Source organism: Schistocerca piceifrons, chromosome 5 (genome assembly GCF_021461385.2).
Source record: "Schistocerca piceifrons isolate TAMUIC-IGC-003096 chromosome 5, iqSchPice1.1, whole genome shotgun sequence".
Classification (NCBI taxonomy): domain Eukaryota; kingdom Metazoa; phylum Arthropoda; class Insecta; order Orthoptera; family Acrididae; genus Schistocerca; species Schistocerca piceifrons.
In genome coordinates, this window is record NC_060142.1 from 396,769,086 (window position 1) to 396,796,196 (window position 27,111).

General features: G+C 41.9%; 1 protein-coding gene across 1 annotated transcript in view; it reads left to right on the forward strand.

The window, feature by feature from the left end:
- Window positions 1-23,121: 23,121 nt before the first annotated feature.
- LOC124799027 (protein SPT2 homolog) overlaps window positions 23,122-27,111 on the forward strand; it is a 512,977-nt gene continuing 508,987 nt past the window's right edge. The window contains exon 1 of the mRNA XM_047262563.1: window positions 23,122-23,169. Coding sequence (XP_047118519.1) covers window positions 23,122-23,169 — 48 coding nt within the window. The remainder of the gene's footprint in view (window positions 23,170-27,111) is intronic.

The window sequence follows — 27,111 nt, forward strand, 5'->3', positions numbered from 1 at the left end:
GATGGCGTACAACAACATCTGTAACTATACTTTCCAACTACTGTGGCATAGAGTACCACTTATAAAGCTTGTTAACCTATGCAACATGAGGAGAATGATTGCTTAAATACCTCCGTGTGCACTGTAATTAGTATAGTCTTCGTGATCCGAATGGGAGCGACACGTAGACATGACTGACATTGGAACTTAGGAAGTAGCTTTTCGTCGGATACTTGTCTATTTTCAAATGTTTGTAATTCAGATTTTGCAGTATGGTCGTGACGCTTTCCCGTAGACCGAAAAGACTTGTCACCATTCGTGCTTCCCTTCTTTGTGTAAGTTTATTATCCCCTCTTAGTCTTACTTGGCATGAGACTCACACTCTTGGATAATATTCTACTACTATAATTGCAACAGTCACGGAAAGAAAACCTTTTTAGAGCAATGCTTATGGACAAAAGTAGTTTTTAAGACAGGAAATCGAATACATAGAACGATTTGGCAAAATTTCTTGTGAATTGGCCTTGAACAGACATTCTAGGCGGTAGCCTTGTGTGCTCCTTAAACTTGTTGCTGCACAGCATCGCTCTGTTTTGTTAGCGAAAAATGCAGCAGCACAATGTAAAACCGAGAGGAAGAATATAGCACAAAGTACTTTATTAGATTCTCAGTGAGTGGAGTCCCGAAAAATCGGCCGGTCATCTATCCGCCTGAGCTTGATTTACTGCCGTTATTTGGCGAAAATTGTGGCTTCTAGGGCATATAGGACAAAGGTGCTTTTCCTCCATTCATCTCTTTGTGAACGTAGCGTGTAAATAATCAGATTCGTGTGACACAGGTGATGTGTTGATAGCATCGTGCTGAGGAAACCGGAATACAAAAGCCTCTCGTGCGAACACGTATTCCAGGAACGCCAGCCGTGTTCGCAAAGACAGCCGACGGGCCGATTCCTTACATACACCTCTCTAGGGTTGTAATCAGTACCTCAGGCAGGTATTAACAGTCACAATTTTGTGTTCACCTTGGACGACAATGGATGACACGATTGGGTTTGCAGTATCGCGGATAACGCTCCATGTTTCGAATTTCATTTCGAACTGATCATTTAATAATGTCATAATGAAGACAAACGATTATCTACATCTGCATCTACGAACATGCTCCGCAAGCCACCGTACGGTGCGTGACAGGCGGTGCCATTACTAGTCACTCCCTTTCCTGTTCCACTCGCAAATAGAGCGAGCGGAAAACGACTGTCTCCTCCGTATGAGCCCTGTTCCTCGTATCATATCTTCGTGCACCTTACGCGAAATTTCCGTTGGCTTCAGTAGAATAATTTGTTGTCAGCTTCGAACACCAGTTGTCTAAATTTTCTCAATAGTTTTCCCCGAAAAGAGGGGTTATGACCCGTGGTCTACGGGTAGCGTCTTTGATTCATAATTAAAACGTCTTCGGTCCCGGGTTCGATCCCCGCCACTGCCTAAATTTTGCCCGCATCTCGTGGTCGTTTGCGGTAGCGTTCTCGCTTCCCACGCCCGGGTTCCCGGGTTCGATTCCCGGCGGGGTCCGGGATTTTCTCTGCCTCGTGATGGCTGGGTGTTGTGTGATGTCCTTAGGTTAGTTAGGTTTAAGTAGTTCTAAGTTCTAGGGGACTGATGACCATTGATGTTAAGTCCCATAGTGCTCAGAGCCCTTTTGAACCCCGAAAAGAACGTCGCCATCACTCCAGGGATTCCCATTTGAGATCCCGAAGCATCTCCGTAATACTTGCGTGTTGTTTGAACCTATCGGCAACATAACTAGCAGCCCGTCTCTGAATTTCTTCGATGTTTTCCTTCAATCCGATGCGGCGCGGATTCCAAATACTCGAGTAGTGCAGTATGCGGTCTCCTTTACACTTCCATAAAATTCTCCCAATAAACCAAAGTCGACCATTCGCCTTCCATACTATAGTATTAAAGTACTCGTTTCATTACATATCGCTTTGCAAAGTTATGTCTAAATATTTAAACTACGTGATGGTGTCAAGCAGCACTCTACTAATGCTGTACTTGAACATAATGGCTTTGTTTTTTCTACTCGTCTTCATTAACTTACATCTTTCTACATTTCAAGCTAGCTAATAATCATCACACCAATTACAAATTTTGTCTAAGTCATCTTGTATCTTGCCACAGTCACTCAACGACGACATCTTACCGTACGCGACAGCATCATCAATAAAAAGCCGCAGATTGATGTGCAACCTGTCCGACATGTCATTTATGTATGTAGAAAACAGTAGTGGTCCGGACACACTTGCCTGTGGCACTGCTGACGATATCCTCGCCTATGATGAAGACCCGTCGTTGAGGACAATGTACTGGGTTCTACTACTTAAGAAGTCACACATTTTGGAACTGTTCCGCATGCTCATACCTTCGTGAACAGTCTGCAGTGAGGCACCGGAAATCCAGAAATATGAAATCTTTCTTTTCCTATTCTTACACAGTTATTTAATGTCAAGCTGAGACGCAGTGGATGACGAAAAGTTCATCGCGCGGCTGTTTATTCATTTAGTCGCATTTAATCTGTGCACAGGTGGGCAAAAAAAAAATATAGTGAAGACATTGGCAAAATGATTGCCGCTTGAGGCTGCGCGGGGCCAGTAGCATTGGTGAATTATGGGGCCCCTAGGTAATAAAATTTTTAAACTTATTATTTTATTTGTGAAGGTAATGGCAAATAAAATTCAAAAACCGTTCGCAGTGGGGCACAGTGTCAAATATTTTCCGGAAATCTAGAAATATGAAATCTGCCTGTTGCACTTCATCCACAGTTCGCAGTATATCTTGTGAGAAAAGGCAAAGATGAGTTTCGCACGAGTTGTAGCAGTAAAACTGGACTGGCAGATTGCATTAGACATACTGGACGCTAGCCGCTGTGACCGAGCGGTTCTAGGTGCTTCAATCCGGAACCGCGCTGCTCCTACGGTCGCATGTTCGAATCCTGCCTCGGTCATGCACGTGTGTGATATCCTTAGGTTAGTTAGGTTTAAGTAGTTCTAAATCTAGGGGACTTATGACTTCAGATGTTAAGTCTCATAGTGCTTAGACCCATTTGAACCATACTGGACGTTGATATGATCGATTGCAAGGGTTTAGTTTTCAAAGTACTTATGTTTTTCGTGGCTGTATGTCTGCGTAGAAACTTCTGCACAGGGTAGAAAAACCACTGTAGCCAGAGGAAGTTTGTCCATGTTGCACACGCTCCAGAGACCACCTTGTCAGTGGACCTATACGCATTGTATTGTTTATAGGGAGCAAAATTAAAACTCAGCATTTTAAATTCCAAATAATAACTCTCTTTAGTATTATGTGCGCATAATCGAGCAGTATTTTTTAATGCAGTCAGAATATTACATCATTAATGTAAAGTTATACACATTTTCACAAAATTCTTAAAATACATTCCACGTAATTACATTTTATTAACTCACATTTTACCTGTTACACATTTGCCCAAGTGATTTATTTATGTGCTCGCTTTCACTATGGTCAGCAGTGAATTGCGTTGCGGTATTTTCGACAGAGGTTGTTCGCTTTACATTGATAGCAAAGCTCGCCTAAAGTCATTTGTCAACGGAGACTGCTCAGCGAAACAACTCGTCGACCAGATATTCCCAAAATCTGACAGCTCTTCGTTTCAATTAAATTCAATGATAATCTAGCTCACTTAGTACTCCCTAAGTATAGTGTTTTATATTCCTGAACTTTGGTTCAGTCAGTATCTATGTACAGTGCGTTTGCCTACCTTCTTTCGACGCAGTTCTGTAGAGTGTTTCATTCGAAAACAAACAAATCCTAAGCACCTTGATTTTTGAACCATTATCTGAGCATCAAAATCAACACTACTCAAGACACCAAAACTACGCGTCACAGTTCTTATTAGTTATACTTACAAGGCAGGAAAAATCCCTGCTTACGAATAATACGTTTCTCATGCATAAAACAGAAACATTTTTGGACCTTTACTTAGTTACACCATATATACACTGAAACTGACCATATAATCGAAGACCTCTACTCATGCTTTCACTAACAAGTAATGGGGAAGAGTAAAACGGCTTCTGATTTGTATTTTTACAAACGCTCGAATTATGAGCAAACAGAGCTGAAACTGACAGTTGCAGGCGGTGAATTATGAAGACTGTCCAAAAATCAATACTAATCTCGAATAGTTCTTGACTCATTTACTTCAGATTTTTACGCAATACTATAATAAACATTCGGAGGGGGCGTAGCATGTATAATAGTGTGCAAGTTTGCCATTAAAACCGACCACAAGAAAGAAAATGGTTTAGTGTGCTGTGAAAATGTGCGATTTGGTTTTCTGTCTTGCAGTCAGTTTTAACTATGATGGCAGGGCATGTAAGCAATTAGACAAATTGTTTTTCCTACACAAATTGTTTCTCAAAATATGTAATTTTAAACAAACCTTGTATACACAACAATGTGTTGTTTTGTTTTTTGGTTTTCTCTCGCAGTCGGTTTTAAAAGAAAATAGGAAAGTTATATTTATGACTGCTCAGTTTGCGATTAGAATTCTATTACACTATCTGAGTCGTCTGAGACTTTGTAATGCTACACGCTCGCAGATTAACGCTATGCGAAATAACGTCGTTGAAGCTGCTATCCTCACAGAGCCAGCAATTGGAGAGATCTGTCTCACTCTCCAGCAGTTTAAGTGAATCAAAGTTTCGTTTGCAGTAAAAATAAAGAATGTTTTTATGCTTGGACATTCAAATACATTGGAACTGATTTACGATCAGAGTGCTTTTCGCATTTATATGTTGCCTTTTCACGAACTGGTAGTTCAGAAAACCAGTTCATTCTCTTACCACACAATATGTAGAGAACGAAAAATGTTTTTATATTCTGAAGTTTTGTAATTTGATTGTGTGCAAAACATTTAAAAAACCATAGAAACAATATGAAACGAAATCAAAAGATTTTTTCGGAACTCATATTCCGTTATTCTTTTCATTATAATTTCCAGTTCCATACCTTCAAGCCGCAGCGAGGATTCGAAATTTGCCTTCTGATACAATTGCCAGGAATGTTCCGGATTAGGCCGCATATCCAGTTCCCATACACATTTTGCAACTAGAAAGTATTGCCGAATCGCTATTTAACTATAAATTTTTATATCTCACGATCAGAAGTATGGTGCGGAGTATTATGAATTCCTAAAGCATACGTCTGTGGACAGAACAAAATTTCGTGACACTCTCCATAGAACTAAGCTATACGTTAAAACGCCACGTAACCAACGCTGCTTGGGAAAGCTCAGTCTTGGCTCTGAGCACTATGGGACTCAACTGCTGAGGTCATTAGTCCCCTAGAACTTAGAACTAGTTAAACCTAACTAACCTAAGGACATCACAAACATCCATGCCCGAGGCAGGATTCGAACCTGCGACCGTAGCGGTCTTGCGGTTCCAGACTGCAGCGCCTTTAACCGCACGGCCACTTCGGCCGGCAAGCTCAGTCTTCATCGTGATTAGTGTAGGAAGCTGGAAATTAACACTGAGTCATTCTGCGAGAGAAAATCAACATACTGGCGTATCTGAATAGATTTAAGAGTCATTAATAAATGAAAACTCTAAACCAGTGCTTCGAAAGAAGGTAGACTGTACATAGACAATGACTGAACTAAAGTTACAGGAACATAAAACACGATACATAGTCAGTACTAAGTGAGCTAGATTATCATTAAATTTAATTGAAATGAAGAGCTGTCAACCTTGAGAATGTCTAGTTGACTAATTGTTTCGCTGTGCAGCCTACGTCGACAAATGACTTTCGGCGAGCTTCGCTATTAATGTAAAGCAAACAACCTCTGTCGAAAATACCGTGACGAAATTTCCGCTAGTGACCATAGTGGAATCAGGCACGTAAATAAATCTCTTGTGCAATTGTGTAATAATGTAGGTTAGTAAAATATAATTACGTGGAATGTATTTGTCAAACATTCGAAAATACATATAACTTTACATCAGTGATCTACTATTCCGAGTGCATTAAAAAATACTGCACGACCATGCGCACATAAAATTAAACAGAGTCATTATTTGCAATTTAAAATTGCTAATCTTTAATTTTCTTCTTTGTAGGCAGTGTCATGCAGTATTGCTCCACTGACAAGGAGGGCCCCGGAACATGTGCGACGCGGATAAACTCCCTCTACGTACAATAGTATTTCTAACCTGTGCGAAAGAGTCTACTCAAACATATAGGTATGAAAAAAATATTGTTTTTGAAAACTGTGTTCATGCAATCGACCATTATCAACGTTCACTATGTCGAACGCAATCTGCTTTACGTCCGTCCAATTTTATTGCTCTTACTCGTGCGAAACTCATCTTTGCCCTTTCTCACATGATATACTGCGAAATATGGATGAAGTGCAACAGGTAGATTTCAAATTTCTAAATTTCCGGAAAACATTTGTCATGGTGGCCCACTGCAGACTGTTTTTGAATTTTATTTGCCATTACCATCACAAATTGTATGGAAGTAAAATAATAAGTTTAAAAATTGGATTACTAGGGTCCCCAGAGTCCACCGTTGCTACTGGCCCCTCGCAGCCTTAAGTGGGCACTCATTTTGCCAAGACTTCACTAACTTGTTTTGGCCCTCCCATGCTGAGATTAAATGCGGCTAAACGAATAAACAGCTGCGCGATGAACTTTTCTTCATCCACTGCGTCTCGGCTTGACATTAAATAACTGTGTAAGAATGGTAGCTCGGCGATGTTCTAATGTTTCAGAACTCGACAATGTATGCTTCGAGATCTGTGGGCGAGTTTCCAGTGCTCGAAACCAAGCATCTCTTCCGCAACTGTTAGTTGCGTGATTGTTTAAATAAACCGCTCCAGCTGTCAATTAAGCTCGAATTTCACTCACGTTTTAAGTTATGAATAGTACGAAGTGAATTTTAATGAATAGTACGATGCGAATTTTTTTTATGTATTCCACGAGAGATGCAGTTATTATTTTTCATGTTATATTATTTTTCGTTAGTTTCTACAAAGGCTCATTTTCAAGTGGTACACGTATGATACCAAGCCATTATTCATACACTATGTGATCAAAAGTATCCGGACACCACCAAAAACATACGTTATTCATATTAGGTGCATTGTGCTGCCACCTACTGCCAGGTACTCCATATCAGCGACCTCAGTAGTCATTAGACATCGTGAGACAGCAGAATGGGCTCCCCGCGGAACTCACGGACTTCGAACGTGGACAGGTGATTGGGTATCACTGCGTCATACGTCTGTGCGCGAGATTTCCACACTCCTAGGTCCACTGTTTCCGATGTGATAGTGAAGTGGAAACGGAGGGACAGGTACAGCACAAAAGCATACAGGCCGACCTCGGCTGTTGACTGACAGAGACAGCCGACAGATGAAGAGGGTCGTAATGTGTAACAGGCAGACATCTATCCAGACCATCACACAGGAATTCCAAACTGCATCAGGATCCACTGCAAGTGCTATGACAGTTTAGCAGCAGGTGAGAAAACTTGGATTCATGGTCGAGCAGCTGCTCATAAGCCACGCATCACGCCGGTAAATGCCAAACGACGCCTCGCTTAGTGTAAGGAGCGGAAACATTGGACGATTGAACAGTGTAAAAACGTTGTGTGGAGTGTCGAATCACGGTACACAATGTGGCGATCCGATGGTAGGGTGTGGGTATAGCGAATGCCCGGTGAACGTCATCTGCCAGCGTGTGTAGTGCCAACAGTAAAATTTGGAGACGGTGGTGTTATGATGTGATCGTATTTTTCATGGAAGAGGCTTGCACCCCTTGTTGTTTTGCGTGGCACTATCACAGCAAAGGCCTACATTGATGTTTTAAGCACCTTCTTGCTTCGCACTGTTGAAGAGCAATTCGAGGATGGCGACTGCATCTTTCAACATGATCGAGCACCTGTTCATAAGGCACCACCTGTTTCGGAGTGGCTACACGACACTAATATCCCTGTAATGGACTTGCCTGCACAGACTCTCGACCTGAATTCTATGGAACACCTTTGAGATGTTTTGGAGCGCAACTTCGTGCCAGGCCACACCGACCGACATCGACACCTCCCCTCAGTGCAGCACTCCGTGAAGAATGGACTGTCATCTTGCAAGAAACTGTCCAGCATCTGATTGAATGTATGCCTGTGAGAGTGGAAGCTGTCATCAAGGCTAAGGGTGGGAAAACACCATATTGAATTCCGGCATTACCGATGGAGGGCGCCATGAATTTATAAGTCATTTTCAGCCAGGTGTCCGGATACGTTTGATCACATAGTGTATATATTCAATTGGTCGTTGTTTGGAAACTGTTTATTAACATTTACTGGGCTTTTACATTATTTTTCTCTGTGATACTTTGATGTAACACTGCAGCTATCATATTACCGACCTTTTTTCTTGTCAGAGATATAGTCTGTGACTACGTTTTTATTATCTATAATGTAAGCCTATTTTTATCGAATGTAACATTTAGGGCTGTATTTTGTTTTGAATTGTCTATGTATTGAGAGGAATTCTGTGAACGTTCTCAATACATATTTTTATTATGAGGCCCCCTTTGACGGTAATGGACTGTGGGCGCTACACACGTGGTGTGCGACAAGTTGAGGATTTGGGCTGGGCGTGAAGCGTGCTCAGAAAGCCGAAGCAGTTAAGGCAACCGCCAGCATAGTGCAGGAAACCCGAGTCCCAGTCCAACACAAATTTTCACTTGTCTCCATTGAATTTGTTTCAATACCCGATTGCGGCTGAGATGTGAATTTCTCTTACAGGATGGTATAAGAGAATTTACTGAAAGTGGTGTCCTTCATCAGCTACAACCTTTCCCCAATTTTCTGGTAGCAAATGGATTCTGCGACAAAAAAACATTCAGGTTCTTCTGAGGTGATCCACTCATGGAGCCAGTTTTCAAGCTTGATAAAAGATGTCCTTGTTGTTGAGAAAGGCCATGGTCCACGGACCAAACGAATGACAATAGGAATGGGCGATATCTGGTGAATATGACTGAAGTGTCTCAACTTTTGCATCACTCGGTTTGCAACAGGTGATTTAGAATTGTCATGAAGCAAAACGACTTTTTCATGTCTCTGAGCATATTACGGGCGTTTGTTTTCAAGTGCACGATTGAAATAGAGTAACAGTGCTTTGTAGAATTCAGCGTTTACCGCTCAAAGTGCATCAAACAGAACAAGGCACGTTTTATCATGTACCTCGAAATTGTTCTCTTGGAATCATCGAAACCGTTCCTGCGGGTTGTTTCCTACAGAGCATGTTCTCCATAAGCTTTCACTAGCTAACGATGACTATCCACAGCATATTTCGCGAGATACAGGCAGAAGAGTAATACTTTCCGCAAACGCTGCATTTGGGTACAAACCCGGACATGTTTGAGGTACTAAATAGGCGTGTTATTTTTTTTCTATCCGAATGTCACATACAGATCTGAAAGCCGAACGTTTCTATTGTTAAATAGGTATTACTAGTATACGTGCGGTATCCGTTATTTCGGACATTTCCGGAACAACAACCCACACATATAGTAATAATATCTACACCTTGATGGCATTTCATAATATCTTCAGTGTGGATGCAGTCTAGGTCTGATCTCTTTCGGAAATCATGCGAGAAACTGCGAGCAATGAGGAAGATGGGCAGAGGGGTCATACAGAAGTAGTGTGCGACAAGTTTGTAATTTGGGTAGAGCGTAGCCGCGCGGAGTGTACGCGCGATTTGAGGCGTCATGTCACGGACTGCGCGGCCCCTCCCGCCGGAGGTTCGAGTCCTCCCTCGGGCATGGGTGTGTGTTGTTCTTAGCATAAGTTAGTTTAAGTAGTGTGTAAGTCTAGGGACCGATGACCTCAGCAGTTTGGCGCCTTTGGAATTCACACACTTTGAACATTGGTAGGGTGTACTCGGATAGCCATAATGGATAAGGTGACCATTCGTGTAAAATGGGAAATCCGCGTTCGATCCCCGGTTCAGAACAAATTTTCACTTGCCACCACCGAATTATTTTAATGCCGTCTTGTGGCTGACGGCAAATATGTCTGTATCGTGATGTTAAATAGGTCTCGTATCGTAGCTCTCTATGCTGGTCCATTACAGCTAGTACCTCACCCTCAACAGCGAGGATTACAAGGGCTATTAGTTTATGAAGATCCGATCGGTCGCGAAATGAAAACCACAGTGAAAATCCGATGAAGCTTTGTACAGATGTTTTTGGCAGCTTCTCTAGTAAGCCCGTCGATCGTGTCACGTTACTCTTTTTAGTTCTGAGCGCGCAATGAACACGTAAAGATGCCTAGAAAATAGTGTCTTCCACCATGTATGAGTGCCTGCTCAGAGATTTCCCCTGATTTCAAGCAGCCCACTTGACGTAACTGTCACGAATTTTCCTTTTTCATGAAAATTCTTGGCCGCCCTCTGCAGGGGCAATGAAGACGCTCCTGAAGCATTTTCGATAGGAAGTGTTTAAAAAAATGGTTCAAATGACTAAGCACTATGAGACTTAACATCTGAGGTCATCAGTCCCCTAGACTTAGAACTACTTAAACCTAACTAACCTAAGGACATCACACACATCCATGCCCTAGGCAGGATTCGAACCTGCGACTGTAGCAGCAGCGCGGCTCCGGAATGAATCGCCTAGAACCGCTCGGCCACAGAGGCCGGCAGGAAGTGTTTGATCATACATCATACAGCCTGAACTTAGTTCCCTCTGAGCTCCATCTCTGCTCACATGAACTGCTGGCTATAGAGACAACTTTTTGACACAGACAACAAGCTGCAGACCAGCAAATAGAACTGGCAGAAAGCACAGGTGGATGCCTTCTGTGACTAGGATGTAGGAAATTTTGTGCAACACTACGATAGATGTCTAAGTCGGAATGGCGGCCACGTAGAGGAGCAGCTGGAAGATGTAGCTAACTGTTGCAAATAAAACATTTTTGATTTTCACTGTGGTTTCCATTTCGCGACCGATCGGACCGTAATAAACGAATAGCCCCGTAATTCAAGCTCCCAATAAATGATGACGCCCAGAAAATGATTGGAGCACAGTCCTGCTTCTTACGAATCCATTCTACCGTCACTCTTGTATATCTCTTGTTTCTGAGTGCACTACTATCTCAGTTAATGCGTGTATTGGTCTTTCTAACTAACACCCGGCTAACAGCTGCCCTTGCTTCGTGTCATCGATTATCTCCTTTTTGCAACCCAAATGCCATTCCATCAGAAATCAGCTTGCTACATGCAGCTCATTTTTACGTATACTCTAATATCAGTATAATATCACGTCGTATATCTTTTGACAAGTTTTTATTCGTATTTGCTGCTCAGCTAGCAGTTCAAGTGTCCGTCGTATGTCTTTTGACAAGTTTTTATTCGAATATACCGCTCGGCCACCAGTTAAAGTGTCTGTCTGTGCGACATGAGCGAGATAACAGCAAAGCGGAGCTGTGCAAATTTGAGCGCGTGCTGCTTACCTCAGTGAGATATTACTGTTGAATGTTGTTTACAGAGCTGGTAATTTAACTACTTGACCACAATTATCTGACAAGCATCGTATAAGCCAAGTGGGTTCCTTCGCAATAATTCTGAATAAGGTTGAGCGCACGAGCATTAGAAGCAAAAGTTAAAGATCAGTTGTACATAGGCTAGAGATGAAAGAAACGCTTGGTTTGGAAACTGATTTATTTGAAAGATGCGACAGATTACAGGGTGAGTATAAATAAACTTTCAAACTGCTGTAGAAATAACATCCCTGGTCAGAATATCGTCAAATTGCAACGGAATATTATCGGAGAAGGGGGAAAACGTATGGCAGAAGAAAAATAAATAGTTACAAAATGTAGCAATAGATGGCGCTGTAAGCATCATAATTAACAGTGGTCGGTTACAAATGACAAATGAATCATACAACAATGCCTAAGGTATATGTTAGACGTTAAACAAACTACTAATCAGTGTGCATGGGAGTACAGTTGTGATACTGTTAGTTACGTAAGCCCATCCATCACGGCAAAATTATATCACATTGGATGTGAAAAATCGCTTTTTAATTGTCTTGAGGCCGAAAACCGCATAAAAAGCATCAATCAAAATCAAATCGAATTATTAATTTCCTTGTGACTGGCGCAAAATATGTTTAATTGAAATCGAGAAACAGTATGTTCCACAACTGATCCAAGTGTTCCCGGAGTCTCGTTCAGGAAGTGTTGTGCAATGCGTGTCTTCAATGCAGCTAAGTTTGTAACCGAAACAGTGAACACATCTTTCAGATTGCCCCACAGCCAGAAGTCACTGGGATTAAGATCAGGTGATTGGGGCGGCCAGGTTGCAGGGTAATGGCGACTGATAATACTAGAATTTCCGAAATTGCGCTTCAGAAGCTGCTTAACTGGGTTTGCAATGTGAGGAGGTGCGCAATCTTGCATAAAAATGATCCCAGCCACACATCCAAGCTGTTGGAGAGCTGGAATGACGTGGTTGCGCAAAAGACACTCATAGCGCTTATCAGTGACGGTGCAGCTGACAGGACCGGAAGCACCAGTCTCTTCGAACACATATGGCCCTATGATAGATGATGCCGTAAAACTGCGCCACACAGTGACCTTTTCAGGATGAAGTGGTACTGGTTGATTTGAGTGTGAATTTTCCGTTGCCCACATTCAACAATTCTGTGTATTGACATATCGTGTCAGATGGAAGTGAGCTTCGTCTGTTTACACGGCCAATCACTGTCCACTTCCATGCGAGCCAGAAATTCTGAAGCAAAGATCTCTCTTGCTGGCAGGTCAACAGGAAGCAGCTCGTGCACATGGGTAATTTTGAATGGATAGCAAAGAGGGATGTTTCGTAGGATTTTACGAATCGTGCTCAAGGGTATGTCCAATGTTCGGGCAGTTCTCCATGCACTAGACGTTTCCACACTACCACCCGTCTCCTCCTGCGTTGCTGTGGTAACTGGTTCCACTGACGTCGAATCAATTCGTTTCCTCCCTCTACCAGGTTGCACACCAAAAGGACCAGTCATTTAGAATTTCCGAATCATTTTCTCCAGACCCACGGCAGTCATCGGACCAATGCCTTTTTTCAAACCCTTCAGTGTCCGGAACTTCTGCAGAGCGACGTGTGCACAGTCATCTTTCTTGTAATACAGCTTTACAAGCAGAGCGCGATCCTGCGTTGAGACAGTTACGGCGAACGTCGCAGACGCGAAAGGAGGAAAAGCCGTGTACCCAGCGTGTTTGTAATAACTTTAATGGGTCGTTCGCATGACAGGTGTTTTCACTTACGTATTCTGGCACATACAGCGCCATCTATTGATCAATTTTCACACTATTTTCTCTCTTCTGCCATACGTTTTCCCCCTTTTCCAATAATATTCCGTTGCAATCTGACGTCATTCTGACTTGTGGTGTTATTTCTATAGTGTTTTGAAAGTTTAACTTTAATTGTAATCACCTTGTACATTGCTGAGCCTAAACGCTACGACCACCTGCTCAAAGGCGCGGTGGTTCTCCTTTGCAATGCAAAGCAGCAGATATTCTCTGTGGTATGTCCTTGTTGGGTTCTCGAAGGAATGTGGCAACAGTTGCCTGTGCACAAGGCACCCAATTGCCATAAATTACGGGTTGGTGGTTTGTGGACGTGGAGCTGACAGCTGAAAGTGTCCTAGATGTGTTCCATGCGTTCAGATCAGGAGAATTTGGTAGCATGATTGTGGTCTTGTGATTCGAACAGTTATCCTGCTATAAGGTGCCATCGATGTGTCGTGGAAAACATCAAGCATGACGGCACGTAGGTGGTCCGCAATAATGTTCACGTCATCCACAGCTGCCTTCGATTACCATCACCGGTGCCATGTTTTGAGCAGCCGTTCTCTTGCATGAAGAAGTGTCCGACACCGCCGTCACTAGATCTAATGTAACAAGGAACGTGATTTATCCGACTAGGCGACTCGTTTCCATTGATTCTTGGTCCAATCTCGGTGATTACGTGCTGACTGCAAATTGACTATGTCGTTAGATCAACATGGTAACAAGTAGGGATAAGAGCTCCATGATCAACAATGTGCACCGAACGGTGTGCTTCGAGGTATTTGTGGCGGAATCAGCATTGCAGTCTGTCTCAGATCTGCCACAGATCGCCGCCTGCTCTGCTTTACAGAGCAGCCAAGCCAGCGAGCTGCACGTTCTATAGAGGAACGTGACGTCCAAAAACTTGTCACTATTTCCGAGATGCTCGTTCCAAGTTGCTGGGGTATAAAAATCTGACTTCTGTGTAAGTCCCTTCTGTCTGTGGATTTTCTCATTTTTGACCCGTACTGTCGCTAAAACGATTTCTCATTCGTCTCCGGCCCACTTAAATACAATGCTCTGCAAAAAAGGGGCGTAAGGTATTAAAAACTCGGTGGAAATGAAGGAAAGTGCGGGAGCATGTTGTCAGGGGTCTCCCAGTCGTGTACAGAAAGTTGGACATCGCTTGGCGTGAGGTCAGTGCGAATATAGCGCCAGACGGGGCTGCCCCCTGCAACACGAGGAGTTGAAGGAACGGGAAAAGACAGTGCGTATGTCAGCGAGCGAGCAGTTACGGTGCATTATCGTTGTGTTTTTCATTACAACATCGCCCGGAGACTGCATTTGGATGATTTCATAGAGGAAGAATCACTGGGAAACTGGAAGAAGGCAAGTGTCACAAATGTAGCCCACGAGTTTGGTATTGCTCGCAGCATTGTTTTACGTGCATGGAAAGCATTCCGTACCACAAGCACTGCTGCCCGAAGGGGAGGAGGTGGTCGACCATGGTCAACTACAGCAGCCGATGACTACTGTATTGTGCAACAGGCAAAAAAGAACGCACGTCAAGACCGTGCGCCCAGTATAACTGAGGTAGTGGCGGAGGACATACGGTGCCATATGTAATTTTACTTCTGTTCGAAATAGGCTTATATCTGTTGAAGTTATTTTATTGGTTTTGACGTAGCCACTGGGCTAAGACATTTTCCATTCATTAGTGTGTATGACTTGTGAAGAAGGCTATATTATTATAACATAAACCATGGTCAAGGTTTAAAATAAACATAATTTAGTGCAACTGTGGACTGTTTTTCATTCGAGAAAATTTCGTAATGGTTGCTGTTGTCGCTGCCATGGTGAAAATAACGATTTAGAGTGACCTTCCGTGTGAAAAGAAAGGGAGGTTTGCAGGGGGGGAGATGTTAACTCCGTCGGTTTGTTGCAGAACATCTCAGTCTTGGCGTTTAACACTTTTTAACGATTCTTCTCAGTTTACACTACAGTTTTTCTGTTGATACGGCTTCAGTATTTGTTTATGAGTTCTCGCGCGTAGCATTCAGAATTATGTGGGACCGGAAACTAAACAAGGAAACGAAATCAATAGAAGGAGATTAAATTCGTGCTGGATTATTTCAGGAAAGCTGCTACAGTTGCAGCCCTTCCATGAACGAATAGCACAGACATTTTAATTAAACCACTGGGGAACTACGAAATGTGACATGAGCACAGAACAGGGTTCTGTTCCGCCCACGGCGTCCACGGGAGCTTCAGAAGTAGTCACCGGTATTGAAATCTTTATTTCCACGAGTTAGAAAAGTCTGTGCCCAACGAAGTGGAATATGTGGCGTAAAGAAATGTGTTGATATATTGCATTATTTGAATTGTATACCAATCAGTTTATTGTAGGAGCAATGTAAAAGATTTAGTGTACCGTAAACTAGGGCTACTTAAGCGCTGAGGGTTAATTATCAGTACAACTGAAGCTGATCTCATTCATCATAGTTGTCGATGAGAGGGTTACTACTAAGATTTTCCTGTAGGCAACGGCAGCATCTTTAATACGGACAGATTTATTACTTCTTATTCTGTTCTGGCTTGTATATCACAGTGAAAAATTGTTTCGTTCCCCCTTAGAACTCCCGTCTATGCATGCACCTGCGAAGAATACAGATTGCTGGTCAGTGATTTTTTTCAAATTTCTTACCTTTTACAACTTCATCCATAATAACACTAATGTTTTTCATAAAATAAATCATATAAACAGGCTGATTTAAAATGTTTGTCAACATAACATGCAGTAGTGGGCTCCTCGAGCCCATTTCTTTCAGCATATCATCTGGATTCAAGTAGCCTGTAGCACAATTCTAACTCTAAAATGCATTATTATGATGTAGACTTAAGTAGCCCGTAAAATACATTCATCTGCAAAACTATATTGCTGTTCGTAAAATCTAATTTATTCAAGGGTGTTTTAGTAATTATCAAACAGAAGACGAAGGTGCTCTAATCGAATGGATGGAGCCCGTTAGCAAAGCCTAGAAATGGCGAACTTCGAAGTATATTTTGTTGTATAAACGAGAAAGTTTGCTGGAGAAATAAAATCTCTAAAACTTGTGAAGAAAGGTCTTTTTAAATTTTTTTATGACAATATTTGTTAGGTATAATACCTTAACAGTTTTACATAAAAAGCGTGGGTTAACAGTACTGTATAGAATATTTTCTCAGTCATTTCCCACAAATATATGCACCATTCAATTATTGCTTTTTATTCTGCTTAACAATTTTTAAAAGCAAACTGACGTACCTTTGTATTTTTTAATTTCCTAGCTCTAAGAGATTTCCCTAATACGAAATTTCAATTCTACTTGCTCAAAACAGTACAAATGGTTACTGAATCACTGGGAAAAAGGACGGGGCTAAGTTACCCGTGGTGTACATGGACCAAAAGTAAATTAACTTCACAGCCAATTATTTCATGAAAACTATATAATTAATAAGACCTCTTTCCTTGAAAATATTCTGTGGGTTTGGAAAAACTTCACTGATGTGAAAAAAACTTATTATTTATACCTGATACTTTAATAAAATTAGGAAATAAGCAAGGAAACGAGGTTTCGTATGTCCTGACACAAAGATTCTCAAAATGCAAGTCATGACTACAGGAAATTCTACCAAGCTGTTTGAGAAATGATTCTGTAATGAAAAGATAAGACTGTGCAGGTCTGTTCATCGTACCGTATGTCATATGTTGAATATATAATCACAATCCGATGCTGTGGAAATTGACATAATAGTTTCGTGTGAGATTACGTGTGATTACCGAAAAACCTAACTTATTTAAGAGCGGATTTTTTTCTTATATGCCGTTGTTGATAAGGAAGAGAGAAAAGAAGAATCAGTGATTAAAGTCTCGTCGACGACGCGGTCATTAGGTATGGGGCACAAACTTTTCAGAGGAACAAAGTGATATTTGACTTAAGCGATGTAGCGGCTACCATGGAAACCGTAAACCTGGATAGTTTGAGGGAATTTGAACCGCCGTCCTCTGCAATGTCCGAAGTCTTGCACCACCTTGATCAATGTTATAGGAGTATGTTTAATTTTTAGCATTTCTCAATGAATAGGGCCGACATTAAAATATTAAATGTATGAAACATGTTTGTAACTCAATATGTAGGAATGGAGGCCACTATGAACTAATGTAGTCGAAGCATTCTGTTAGATTACTATAACATTGCACACCAGGAAACAAAAATGTGAAGTACATTGAAACTCTTAAACTGAATGTGTTTTGTAATTTTTATTTTTCACTTATACTTTACTCAGAGTAGTATTACAAACTGACAGAGTTTTAGAACCAGAATAAATTTTCTTGATATTTCACTGGAAATTCCGCCTTTGCTAATACCTATTTTAATGTGATAAATTAAATGAAATCCTTTTATAATATCTATTAACCCATAACACAATCAGAATATAAGAGGGTACTTGTTAAGACAAACGCTTAGAGACAACTACCAGGGTTTGTTTACAGCCGTATAAAGAAAGCCAAGATATTATTTATTCTCTTTCTGATTTTTATTCTTGATACCATTCAAATACGCATGCTTCTCACCCGTATTCTGACCCGCAACAGCGTTGTGCAAATTTCGTGAAATGGAGACTTGGAAAACTCGTCTCAGCTGCTGCTGTGACATTTAGGTGACTTTTAGGCCGTCCGGGTGATTTATAGTGTCGTCTTGGGCGTGGTGGTACATGCAGAGGTCATCCATCGTGCTCCACCTACGACACCGCAACTTACCTCGTACGAGCACTGAACATAGCGGCAAATGTAATTTTATTCAGAGTTGTAATAATCATATAATTCTTTTACCATAATTTGTTAAGATCATTCCATGTATTATAGTGTTTACTACTATACGTACAATGGAAGTTCCCCAAGTTTTAATTTTTAAAGCCATTCTGTGCATTGTAGCGTTTAATACTGTATGTACAATGTTCTCAAAGTTAGTGAATGTGACGAAATAACGTCCTTCAATCGAATATTTCATTACATCTTTGAAAATATATGTTTTGAAACACATTCTCAAAAAGTTTGGTTTGATTTGTTGCTTACAACTACACCGAAAATAATTTAAAGTTCTGCAGTGTAGATTCCATGATGAAATGAAGAAAAGTGGACTCTAAATGTTGAAAACTTTTGCGTGGAAAGACGACCAGGGGAACAAAGGAAGAGCACGCAAATTGTTAGGGAAGCTTGCTACGGTGCGTTCTTGGGTAAAGATTATGGGTGTCGGTCGATATACGTCGCCCGCTGGTTTCACGAGAGACAGTTTAGATGACGACATCATTCAAACTAAAGAAAATGCTCTTTCAGTCGATCACAAACATTCTAGGCCAAACAGATGCCTACACGTAATCCTCCCAGAGGTCGACTTTTGTGACGTCAGAATGTGCAAATTTACGTTATGAAGCATTCCCAAGAGTAAAAGGCAGAATTCGCGTGGCAGATGTGTGCTTTGTGGAGGGGAGCTTGGCCAGTCGGGTGCAAGATCCCTTTGTCTTTCTCAGTGAAGCTCAAACGAGTTGGCTTTTATATTACGAGGTGCATTCAAGTTCTAAGGCCTCCGATTTTTTTTCTAATTAAGTAATCACCCGAAGTCGATGAAACTGGCGTTACTTCTCGACGTAATCGCCCTGCAGACGTACACATTTTTCACAACGCTGACGCCATGATTCCTTGGCAGCGGCGAAGGCTTCTTTAGGAGTCTGTTTTGACCACTGGAAAATCGTTGAGGCAATAGCACCACGGCTGGTGAATGTGCGGCCACGGAGAGTGTCTTTCATTGTTGGAAAAAGCCAAAAGTCACTAGGAGCCAGGTCAGGTGAGTAGGGAGCATGAGGAATCACTTCAAAGTTGTTCTCACGAAGAAACTGTTGCGTAACGTTAGCTCGATGTGCGGGTGCGTTGTCTTGGTGGAACAGCACACGCGCAGCCCTTCCCGGACGTTTTTGTTGCAGTGCAGGAAGGAATTTGTTCTTCAAAACATTTTAGTAGGATGCACCAGTTACCGTAGTGCCCTTTGGAACGCAATGGGTAAGGATTACGCCCTCGCTGTCCCAGAACATGGACACCATCATTTTTTCAGCACTGGCGGTTACCCGAAATTTTTTTGGTGGCAGTGAATCTGTGTGCTTCCATTGAGTTGACTGGCGCTTTGTTTCTGGATTGAAAAATGGCATCCACGTCTCATCCTTTGTCACAACCGACGAAAAGAAAGTCCCATTCATGCTGTCGTTGCGCTTCAACATTGGTTGGCAACATGCCACACGGGCAGCCATGTGGTCGTCCGTCAGCATTCGTGGCACCCACCTGGATGACACTTTTCGCATTTTCAGGTCGTCATGCAGGATTGTGTGCACAGAACCCACAGAAATGCCAACTCTGGAGGCGATCTGTTCAACAGTCATTCGCCGATCCCCCAAAACAATTCTCTCCACTTTCTCGATCATGTCGTCAGACCGGCTTGTGCGAGCCCGAGGTTGTTTCGGTTTGTTGTCACATGATGTTCTGCCATCATTAAACTGTCGCACCCACGAACGCACTTTCGACACAACCATAACTCCATCACCACATGTCACCTTCAACTGTTGATGAATTTCAATTGGTTTCCCACCACACAAATTCAGAAAACGAATGATTGCACGCTGTTCAAGTAAGGAAAACGTCGCCATTTTAAGTATTTAAAACAGTTCTCATTCTCGCCGCTGGCGGTAAAATTCCATCTGCTGTACGGTGCTGCCATCTCTGGGACGTATTGACAATGAACGCGGCCTCATTTTAAAACAATGCGCATGTTTCTATCTCTTTCCAGTCCGGAGAAAAAAATTCGGAGGCCTTAGAACTTGAATGCGCCTCGTATAACGTATGTACTATGAATAAATGCTATTTCAAAACACAGGCACGTTGAGGATCTCTGGAAAATGTGTCTTTTTTGGCAAAATTTGTCACAATAAAATTACAGGAAACGACGCTTTTTGTATTTGATACTTTTGGTATTATAACTCGTCTTCTATGAAGATGGTACTGCACGTTGAAGACATATGAAAAACGCGTCGTTTTTGCTACGATTTGCTGTAATTAAACGCGTTAATGACATCGGTGGTGAAAGCCTTCAGAATACCGCATGGTAGAAGTTACTAGCTCAAAATGATAGTTTGTAGGTGTAGTGAAATGAATAGGGTCATGGACTTTCCATATCAATTTATTTTGTTCAGCTTTATGTTTTCTAAAAGATTCTGGGACTTTGTTATTAGTTAAATAGAAATATCTTCTGTAGTATTCGCCGCTTTGTCTGTACAGGGCGTCCTAGCAAGAATGTTCAGTATTCAGGGATACAACAGGAACGATCATTCGAAGCATAAGTTCAGTAGAGTTGGGTTCTCAAAAGGTGCATACCTTAAGAGCTACGATCACTTGTTCAATAGATGTTTTTTACAGCAGTGGAAATGACCAAGTGCTCATAGCTTTTAATGTGTGTTTTCAGAGCTCATGTTTACTAGACATTTTTGCTTCGAATGAACCTACCTATAATGTTTCCGAATATTGGTCATTCCACCTGGGACACACTGTGTAAGAGCGCTTTCTGTCCAGGAACGAGTTTGTTCGATTTTGTGAACATGTCAGGGAACATAGACCAATGAATTGCAAGGTATGCAAGATATGCCATGTCCCGGATCCCTCAAATTTCTGTATTTATCTATTTATTCATCGAATTCCACATAATGGGCACACACACACACACACACACACACACACACACACACACACACACACACACACACACCACACCATGTAAAAGACAACACAAACAGCTAAGAAGCGTACAGAAAACACACACACACACACACACACACACACACACACACACACACACAAAGATAAAATGCAAACAAAATTTAGTGCCGAACTATGGTGAACAAACGAACAATGACTGGGCTGGGACACACAACAACCACAATTACACTGTGTTTTGGTGAAGGGAAAAGTGCTTTTACGACCTTATTTGTGAAAATACGTGCTATATTTACGTGTGTATCACGACACCTCACCATGATGCTGAGAATAAAGAGGCTTGCCACACGAAAACATAAGTAAAAACGAATATAGGCGCGAAACATCGCAACAAACTAAATTACGTTTAGATGAGAGGTTAACTCCAAAACAAAATTTCTCATCAACATCGCTTGGTTGCAGATGACAGGCTACCTGTAATAAATAATACACTAGTGGTCCTGATAATCATGCACACCAAGTGTAAAGGTATTAACAAAAAGAAACGAGCAATTGTTTGAACTAAATATCGACATAATTTTGTAATCACTTAGTAAAAATGCTCACATTACAGATTAAATAAAACGGAAGCCCACTGATGATGGCACAGTGGTGCTGGAGCATGTTTGGGTACTTTGAAAAAACGGTGTCTTTCATAACTGGCGGACCTCACGTCGTACAATTTCAATTACAAACACGGTAAACAGAAGGAGCTGCAAATCCAAATGATGAACGGGATCAAGACGTTTTGATTACTGGCCAAAGACGCTACCACCCCTTGTATTTGATTTGCTGGCTTTTGGGACGTGCTCATACAGCCGTTTCAGTAGTAGAATGTCAGTTATGACTGTACGAACGTGAGGACAACGCAGCATCCAGTCCCCGACCGGAGAAAATCTCCGACGCGCCCAGGAATCGTTCCCGGGCCCCTTCAGTTAATGATCCGCCGAGCTGACCACGATCTGCTAGACTATGGGTGTCAATCCTGACGAATCAATGAGTGGTCACTTTGATAATGAAGTGGTGATGGGGGTGGTGGCGGGGGAGGGGGGGTGTAGGGGGAGATCAAGATTTGACTACAGCTACGTGGTTCAAATGAATTCAGGTCGTAACAGGTGCGCAGAGGTTAAGAGGCTTACATGGGACGAACTAGCGTGGAGAGCTGCGTCCAAGAATTCTTTGGCTTAAAAACCACTTCAGTAGTTCAGTTTAGCGATAAACGTTATTCTGGGTGTTGGATGATATGTGATCTTTCTGCCATCTGTAGGAGGCAGTATTTTGGCAGTAGTGAATCTCGCAGGTGAGCACTAGTACTTTAGTGCACGAGCAGTTGATCTTAGGACAGAAACACTGCTGTAGTAATACTCGTCGTGGATCAGAAGTTGTGACTTCCATAGTCGAGTGTAAAAGTATTGTCATCCAGAGATATAATTATGTTAGATCCGGAGACAATGGTTAGCTGGAGTTTTTACTAATCGAAAAAAGGGAATAGGGGAGGTTTGTTAAGGAGAAGTATCGGTATGCATGCGACAGCGTGCGTACCTAATATTCCCTCGGAAGACAGCAAAAAAGGGTTTTTTACTTTATTCTCGCCGTTAACAGCAGTCCTTAACCCAGCCGAGGATTCCAAGACGGCTATGCACAGCAAGTGGCTGAAATTTTTAAGATATATTCCTAGGATACCGACCTCGAACAACCTTGAAAATTTTCTTCATATTTTTATCCGTTTCCAAGATACAGAGGTCCAAAGCTAGTCTACTTCTACTCTTAAAATTCGGTATGAGGCAAAGTCTAAATAATAACCGCAGCACATTGCTCACATTTTAACGGTATGTTCTCTAGGCATTTATCTAGAAGAGCCTTCTCCCAGTTTTCAAATACTTTATCCATTTCGAAACAAGACAAGGGGAAAATCAGCCAGATGACGTCAAAAAAATGGAAGAAGAAGAAGAAGAAGAAGAAGAAGAAGAAGAAGAAGAAGAGGTCAGAAAATAACAGTAATTTTGGAATTAAAGTTGTAGCAGATGAGTTCCTAGCAGCTGAAAATAGCAACATTTTTTAATAATTTAATCAGTTACACACAATGACCCACATAATGCTATTAACATATTTTATTGTGTTGAAATATTTACGTTACCTAGGCACTACAGAAGGTAAGTTACCCACTTCGTCCCACAGTGAGACCATAGCGAAACAGGAGTGACTAATTTTTAGAAGAATGTACGTGTGCTGGGTTTCCTGCAGATGCAATTCTGCTGCGGTACGGATAACATGTGCTTCACAATGTGGGAGTGAAGTGGTGCGGCAACCGGAAATGCACGCCAAGTTGAAGTAAGCGGGACAGTACGATTCTGTTCCGCATAACGTCTAAATTTCATACAGATTAACGGTGAATTTCTGGGGGTATATGGACCAGAAGCAGTCTCGCGTCCAGCCATGACGAAACGGTTTCATAAATTTGACCAAGGCCGCAGAAAGAGGGGTGACGCTAATAGCGAAGTCCAGGGCTTACACCATGCGATTTCGGAAAACTGAAAGAACACGTGGGAGAAAATGGCTCTGCGACCAGGGAACGGATTCTATCGACGAGGACTTGGTGTGTATGCAGAAAAAATTTTATGTATCTGTAGCACGTGGATATGGCCTGCCATGATACTGTTTGAAGTACCTTCGATGACTGAATTTCACAAGATATGCAGTGTCCAAACTAATCATCTGTGTTTTAGGTTTAGATATAATAAGCTTAAGCTATTAGTATTTCTATTCCATATCTGGTTTAATATACTTGCTGATGGATTTCTTCAGGAAATGGCGAATGGCCTGCTATTTAACGAAATTACGACCGATTTATTCGTGGAATTGCCAGCAATTGTTTTTGTGATCTCTAAAGCGAGCGTTGTCAATGAGTCAAAAACTGATTCTACCTCCCTCCCTCCCTCCCTCCCTCTCTCTCTCTCTCTCTCTCTCTCTCTCTCTCTCTCTCTCTCTCTCTCTCTCTTTCTCTCTTTCTCTCTCACACACACACAGACACACACACACATGCTCTCTCTCTCTCTCTCTCTCTCTCTCTCTCTCTCTCTCTCTCACACACACACACACACACACACACACACACACACACACACGCTCGCTCTCTCTATCTCTCTTTCTCTCTCTCTCTCTCTCTCTCTCACACACACACACACACACACACACACACACACACACACACATACACGCTCTCTCTCTCTCTCTCTCTCTCTCTCTCTCTCTCACACACACACACACACACACGCCCTCGCGAAATGTGTATTCAACACTGAAGATCATCGATACAGGCGTTGCAGGACTGACATATTGCCTGATCTCAGCTGCTCAGAAATCTTCATGCAGTGTAGAGAAACAACGACGCTGTTGGCAGAAGCGCGTGCTCGTAATTGGAGTCCCCTTGTGGTTAGGTCGGCCGCTGTACGCGCTGACAGCGTTGCTGTCGCCCTGGCGGTGAACGACCGGCCAAGCGTCGCTCACGCCTTCTCTCCGCAGTGGCGAGCGCACGTAATCTAAGAACTTGCCGTCCTGAAGTGGCTGTGCGTGTTTCTTATATGTGCTGGCAATTTCCACTGCGTTCCAACTCACACTTCCGCAAACATTTAATTTTGGCGTTCAACGCTCGCAGTGTAGTTGCAATACACGCACTGAGATCGTATGTTAGTATCTGTATTTCGCAGCATGTACTTGGTAATACAGCATGAGAATCGCCAGTTCTTATCTTCTTTCTTAAACCGTGTGCCTGTGTTGCTCTATGCATCGGCTATAATGTGCTATGCACCAGCGCACTTATGTTGGAGCTGGTAGGGGGTTGTTGTTGTTGTTGTCGTCGTGGTCTCTAGTTCGATAACTGGTAACCGCTAGTCTTTTCTGTGCCTCTTTATCTCTCCACACTGTTGTATACAATATCCATCTGGGCCTGTTTTCTCTAGTCAAGCCTTGGTTTCCTTCAACAATTTTAACCTCTGCCCCCACATTTTTTCCCATTATCAAATTGGCAATTCCTTGAGTCCAGCGGATGTATCGTATCACTCGATCCCTTCTTTGAGTCAAGTTGTGACGTAAATTTCCCTTCTCTCCAGTCATATTCAGTACGTCTCCATTAGTTATTCGATCCACCTATCTAGTCTTCAGCATACTCCTGTAACAACTCATTTCAAAAGCTTAATTTTAGTCTTGCGTGAACAATTTATCTTCTTCGTTTCACTTCTCTACAAGTCTACACTCCACAAAGGCCCCGTCAGAAAAGATTTTCTAACACTTAAATTTATAATCGAGGTTCTATAATTTGTGTTTTTTCAGAACCGCTTTTCTCGCTATCGTCAATCTGCATTTTACACTCTCTCTTCTTCTGTCACAGTTATTTTATTACCGAAATAACGAGTCTCATGTACTACTTTCCGTGTCTCATTTTTAGTCGAATTCTTTCAGCATCGTTTGAGTTAATTCGATTACATTGCATTACCTTGTTTTGTTTATGTTGATATTCATGTTATGACGCATGTCCTATCCGTTCAATTGAACTTCCAAGCCCTTTTCTATCACTGAGGTCTGCCGATGACACTGTAATTATTTCTTTTTTATATCTTTGTTTCTCTCTCCAAATTTCTGCTTAGTCTCCTTTACTGTTTGCTCAATCCACAGATTAAATAACATAGGCTACAACCCCGTTTCACTTAGTTCTCAGTTACTGCTTCCTGTTCATATTTTTCGACGTTTATGAGTGCAGTCTTGTTCCTGTACATTAGTGAATATCCCTTCGCTCCTTGTATATTAAGGCTGATACCTTCAGCAAGTGCTACAAAAGTTGGTTTGGATTTCCTTAACCTGTCTTCTAACAGAAGTCGTAAGATCGGTATTGCCTGCATTCCACGGAATGCAAAATGATCTTCACCGAAGTCGGCCTCTATTAGTTTTCCGTTCTTCTGTAAACGATTCGCGTCAGGATTTTGCAACAATGAGTCATTAACCTGATGGTTCCGTACTATACAAAGATATCAGCATCTGCCTCCTTCAGAATTACATTCTACTGTAAGTCACTCGCGCAAGAGATGGAACAGTTTTATCATCGCGTTTCTCCCAAGTATCTTAATAAATCGGAGAGAATATTGTCCATTCCAGGTACCTTGTTCCGACATAGGTCTAACGAAGCTCTATCAAATTAATCTCTGCTGGTACTAACACAAATCCAACTCTACGTGTAGCTTTTACAACCAGTCTTAGTTTTGTCTTCGGGGAAGGAATTCCAGGAAATAAAAAATCCTAGCAGGTAAACCCTTCACTGTACAGGCAGCCACAAGTAGCTTACTGGGCACTGCCATACCACTGTGGTATGTAGGCTGTTACTAAGATATAAGACCTGCTTGCAAAGCAGTAAGTGGTAATTAATCCATTTTTTGTCGCTGCTTCAATTGCATAGCGTTTATTCAGTATCTTTCTTCTCATAGAGTGTCCGTAAAAATTAATGGTTGAATTGATTCAAATTTGAGCTTACTGACACCGGCACAGGTAAAAGCCTGTACTTAGCGGTGCAGTTATCAACTTGATCTGGACTGTGATATTGAGCGGAAGAACCAACAAAATTAAACACAAGAATCCGAAGAAGGGTTAAAATTCATCCTTTTCTTCTATTTCGAGATCAGTGGAGTGGAAACTCAGTTTCAAAATGATGGGAGAGAAATCGGCAAAGGAACCATGCAGGCTTTCTTTTTAAGTGAATCAGGAAAACTTAAACGAGAATAGACATCACATGACACGAATAAGTTTTCTCACGAAAATACTGATTTTATGTAAGTGATATGACTGCATTAGCCTGTTAGTTGTAATATGTTAAATTTTGATTCGGTTATTTTATAGTTATTAACGTTGCAGTAAAGCGTTTCTTTCTTCGCTTTCATT